Source organism: Triticum aestivum, chromosome 6D, assembly GCF_018294505.1.
Source record: "Triticum aestivum cultivar Chinese Spring chromosome 6D, IWGSC CS RefSeq v2.1, whole genome shotgun sequence".
Taxonomy (NCBI): domain Eukaryota; kingdom Viridiplantae; phylum Streptophyta; class Magnoliopsida; order Poales; family Poaceae; genus Triticum; species Triticum aestivum.
In genome coordinates this window covers 426787521-426792862 of record NC_057811.1, presented here as the reverse complement: position 1 = coordinate 426792862, position 5342 = coordinate 426787521, and the positions used below count along the sequence as shown (strand labels likewise).

The window sequence follows — 5342 nt, the reverse complement described above, 5'->3', positions numbered from 1 at the left end:
AATGTGGAGGGGTAGGGTTTCAGTGTCGTCCGTCGGCTTAAATAGCCGCCGGAGCGGTGCCACATGGCGACATCGGTCTGATGAAGGAGACAAGCTTCGGACCATGTGGGACCCCGACATCAGTCTCACGTGGCGGACGCGTCCGGACGCCCCATATCCGTCCCATATTTGGGCTGAATATGAGGGGTGTCGGTCAAACCGGACGTTTGAGGCACCCGTCTAAATCAAAATTTCATGACCGATCAGTGACTGAGTGACCCGTTCAAACATTTAAGACGGGTTTGAGATGCCCGGGTGTAGATGCTCTGAGAAGACCGAGAAGTTTCTGGCGTCTATTGGACCAGCGGTGGCATCGGTTCTGCGAGAACGAGGTCCTCTTTCGTCATTACCGGGAAGACAATGGAGTTGGAATCTGGTGTTGTGTTGGGCTGGGAAGAAAAGAGAACGAGGCGTTGACTGTACTCTCAAGTCTGAACGAAGGGTGCTCGCCGATGAGACGCGTCGCCGGTTTCCTGCTTCCGGCGCAGCAGGGTAAGAGACCCACGCAACTTGTTGATCGGATCGAATTCTGCTTAATCAAGGGAGACCTTTTTCCGTCCTTTTTTCAGTGGCCATGCGTGAAATTTCACGCTCGGATCACAGGAAAACTGGAGATTATCCAACGGAAATACTACAAAAGGGATGCCAAACATGTCTGGAATTTTGTTTCAGATTTCTTTCGAGTTGATATGCCTACCTGTTTTGGAGATATTTGTGCCTTATATGTGGTTTACATAGAAGTAAACCTGTTTTAAACTTGGCCGCAGCGATTTCCTTAGGAATGATTTTTGTTTGCAGGGACGGTTTGGAGAAAGGGTGAACTCTGTGAGACACACAGGCGATGCTCCTTCAGCGATGTAACCTTCTGCTGGACAGACGCAGGGGCCAACTTCTCAGGATTGCTTGGAAGTGAACTTCGCCTACGCCGGGCTACCAATCCTAAACTTGAAAGCGCTTTTCATCAGACATCCGTTTGGTTGCCTAATTCAGTTGCTGGCCTGCCACTTGTGTTATGGCCCGAGAATTGGTACCTTGGTGATATGGCTTCATTCAACAAAAATGTAGCCAAAAGGAATGGATGGGCTCCACATGTTTTCGCCTCGGTGGTTTTCACAGGAATATTATTTTCCTATACAGAAACTGTACTCTCTGGGAGATGAACACTACTTCCCACCCAAAATTGTACTCCTCGAACCCTAAAAAAAATGTACTCCTATAGAGACAAATCATCTAGTTTGTTTTGAATTGGGTCTGCCTGACCCTTGAACTTTTAAAGGGTCCATCCCTCTAAAGTTCCAAAACACAGCAATCAGTTTTTGGCCGAGGACTAACACATGGCCTGCATGGCTTTTGCAAGATCAAAACCAAATCAACAAACCCAGCTAAAAGAACTGAAACCGGTCAGTACAAACAAGAACAATTGAGGATTTCAGCATCAACCCCTCCACCAGAAAAGATTTGACAACAAACCGCCAATGATCTAACAGAGCAAGTTTTAAGCTGCCCATACAAATTAATAAAACAAGCGCAAGCAAGGTTGAAGGGCATTTTCTTCAAACATCTCCATGCTTATTTTGGAAAACGACCACAAACTCATCCAACCAGCAAGCATGATAAACAAGAGATGAGACATATACCCAGTCCAGCCACATATATTACAACTTCGATACAGCTTTGAAATTAACAGGACATGGATGAGCCTATGTAACATGTGTAACGACAAAGTTCATGGATCCCGTCACAAAGCTACACAGCATACAAGCATCATAGGATCTAATAAGTAGGTACACCGTTTAACACAATGGTTGAAATAGAACAAGCAGCCCTATCACAGCAACTAAACCATCAGGTTCTTCCTTCTGTAAGAAAGATCATATTCTCCAAAGTAATACTTCAGGATGATATTTGCTTCCTTGTGTAAGAAGGATCATATTCTCCAAAGAAATCCTTCAGGATGATATTTGAAAATGCACTGAGGACATGAAAATTGCAGAAGATAAATGTGCACAGCAAATACCTCAACGCCCTCCTCTTTCGAAGTTAATGCGAGACCTCCCAGATCCTCCACCCTCGTAATCATCCCTCGAAGATCCACCACTTGCCTTCATAGTTCCACCGCCACCAATCTTGTCCACAGCTTTCTTCCCCTTCTTCACCTCAGTCAAGAACTGATCAAGACCAAATGGATCGGCCTCCTCTTGCTTATCAAACTCCACCGGTCTATCTCTCTTGCCAGCCCTCTCTGGAGCACCGGTAAACGCCTTGTCAGGCTTGAACCTCTCTGTCTTCATAACCTTGTCCAACTGTTCGTTGGCATCACCACCATACACTTCAGAATCACCATCCTTCTTGGGCCTGTAAAGTGAGGACATACTGGACTGTGCTGTGAAGAGGCCCTTCGAATACAGGTTGTACTGATCATCAGCACCAAAACCAGAGTCCATTCCCTTGTCCTGGTTAAAGAGCCTCTGGTCATACATGACTTCCCCGGTCTTTGCACCAGTGTGTGCCATACCCAGGGCCACCTTCTCACCGACGTCACGGTCCCTGTCTCTAGTGAGCTTACTCTTTTTATGTGTTCCAGCAGCCTCCTTCGCCTCCAGCCTCCTCTCCCTCTCCCTCTCACGCCTCCGCTCCTCACGGATCCTGTCACGCTCAATCCTCGCCTCCCTCTCTTCTCTAGTCTCCCTGCGCTGCTCACGCGGCTGCTCCAAATCCATATCTGCATCCCCATCATCAACCCTCTCCCGCTCTCTCTCCCTCCCACCTCCAACAGGCATACCCGTGGATGGAGGTGGAGCACCAGACCTTTCCATGCGGGCCTTCTGTGCAAGTGCCCTCAACTCTTGCTCCTTCCTCTCCTTCTCCTTTAGCATTAGCTCCCTCTGCACCTTGGAGCGCATCTGCACTGCTTCCCTCGCCTTCTGCTCTGCAACATACAACGCTTCTGAAAGCTTTGCAAAGTTATCATTAATCTGAACCTCCTGCAGCCCCCTCCCATCAGCTGCCAACCTCTTGTCAAGTGGGATTGTGTAACCCTTTGGATTCTTCCAATTTGAGATGCAAGGTGGGATCTTCCAATCCTGCTGGTCCTTCACTGTGACAGGCCGCGGTGGCGAGTGCATCACCGGCACAGGCGGCGACCCGGATGCACGGGGCACTCGCTTATGCTTGAACTTTGGTGGGTCGAGAGGATCTGAAGCCATCTCCGACATCCTAATAATCCTCTCCTTGGCACCTGAATTGAAAGCTGCCGACTGCTGCGACGGCTTATACTTGATGAACTTCGATTCCGAATCATGCGTCGGAACGTTTTTGGGCTGGGCAGCAGAGAGGCGGACGTTGACAATCTTCTGCAGGGCAGCTACGGTACGCTCTTTGGTCTCCTCGACCTCCTTATCGTACTCCTCGTCCTCGACGGCTTCGGAGTCGGCCGTGGCGATCTTGGGCACGATGTCGCTGTGCTTGGAGTAGACGATCTTCTTGGCGTTCTCGCCCTGCTTGACGACGGCGTCGAAGGCGACGCTGCCCTGCGCGTCGACGGTGAGCGCGAGGATCTTGGACCCGCCCTTGTCGTCGCGGCGGCCCATGCCGAGCGGGTACTGCGCGAGGAGGATCTCGGGGAAGGCGCCGCCATCGCCGAAGTCCTCCGGCCGCCGGGGGACGAAGCCGGTGCGCTTCCCGTAGGGAGGCACGGGCTTGGCGGGGCCCGCTAGCTTCCCCGCCGCCGCCTCCGCGGGCTCCCCGCCGTACCGCTCCTTGAACCACGGGTCGCTGCTGTGGTCGTAGAACGTGGAGGACGACGTCTTGGGCGACGGCAGGATCTCCCTAAGGGTCCCCATGGCTGGTACGGCGGAGTTGCCGCGGATCTGGGCTAGGGTTCCGGCGAGGCGCCGGATGGGGATCGGGGAGGAGAAGCTAGGGTTTGGTTCGATTTGTGGTACTGTATTATTTTGGGAAAAAGGGATAGGGAGGTTGCCAGGACCGTGGGTTAAGTCGGCAACTGGTGGGCTGGCCCATGTTACGCAGACCGACTCTTACTGTGACTCGGAGAAGGCCTCCCAAGTGCAATTCGGATATCAGGCTTCAGGACTGGGTGGGCTGGCCCATCTCTTCTTTGTCGGATGTTATCAGGCTTCAGGACAACGTATCAATCTTATTCACCTGAAAAAAAACCGTATCAATCTTATCTAGAAGTTATAAAAAATATCAATCTTATCTAGACTCAAAAGAGGCTTGTTTCTCAGAAAAAAAGTAGACTAAAAAAATGGCAAACCCTTCGTGCCTACACGCCTGCCGAATCTTCGACCGGTCAGACCCACACATGTGCCGGCCGAGTCCTTTTCCCCTTATCTCTTCGCCACGCGAGGCTTCCGCATCGTTTCCTGGCCCACGTGCCATGGTGCGCATCACACACGCGTGATGGAAGGAACAGATAAGAGCGAGATGTGCTGCCCTCTCGCTCACCTTATCGCTTTATCTCCAACCTCTCTTCTCTCTCTCTTGCTCGCTTCCACTGTTCGCCGCCGACGAGTTTCTTCCCGTGCTCAGCCCCAATATACTCTGTTGTCGTGCTGCCGTTCGGCCCCACGGTCACCACCAACGTTTTTTTGTTGCAGCGCTCGGCCCCAACTTCCTCTTTTGCCATGGTGTCGGGTCCGTAGCCATGGCCGCGCTCCTCCCCTTCTTCATCGTCGTGGCGCCGGGGAAGCTTCAACGGTGGACGGCGGGGACGCATGGCCCCAAGATGCTGCAACTAGCGCAAGATTTTGGAACCGGCTCGGCCTCGAGCTGCAACCGGTTCGGTCAGAGCTGCATCTGGCGTGGGGCGGTGCTGGAACGACGGTCACGTCGTGCTACAATGGGCGGCGCAAGATGCTGGAACCGGCTCGGCCGTGAGCCGCAACCTTGATGTCTAGATGCTGGATCCTGCACCCATCTTTGCTGCAACCGGCTATGGTGAAGGCTACGGCCACCACCGTTTTTTTTTGCTCGTGAGATTGATGCAGCGTCTATGAATTTTTAGCTGCAACCGTTGTAGTTTTTTGCTACATTCGGCGAGGATTTTTGCTACATTCTTTTTTCATGGTGTAGTTGTAGCCTCAGACGGGGACGACGTTGATTTTTTGCTACAACGGTGTTCGTTTTTTGCTACAACCAGTGGTTTTTTTGGCTACATACATTCGTTTTTGCGGAGATCTGGCGACGGAAATGTTGCGACCTGCAATGACGAGCTTCAACCAATGGCGACGGTGATGATGTTTTTGTTGCAACCGTCTCTCTATTTTGCTACGAGTGAATAA

At 51.6% G+C, this 5342-nt stretch overlaps 1 protein-coding gene across 1 annotated transcript; it reads right to left on the bottom strand.

The window, feature by feature from the left end:
• Positions 1 to 1664: 1664 nt before the first annotated feature.
• LOC123145568 (SNW/SKI-interacting protein A) lies at positions 1665 to 4016 on the bottom strand. Its single transcript, XM_044565018.1, has one exon. The coding sequence runs from the start codon at positions 3879 to 3881 to the stop codon at positions 2058 to 2060; it is 1824 nt and encodes a 607-aa protein (XP_044420953.1). The 5' UTR covers positions 3882 to 4016; the 3' UTR covers positions 1665 to 2057.
• Between the last annotated feature and the right edge of the window lie 1326 nt (positions 4017 to 5342).

What these genes read in the sequence shown, in the direction of transcription:
- LOC123145568 (XM_044565018.1), bottom strand. Translation starts at nt 3,881, where the DNA reads ATGGGGACCCTTAGGGAGATCCTGCCGTCGCCCAAGACGTCGTCCTCC.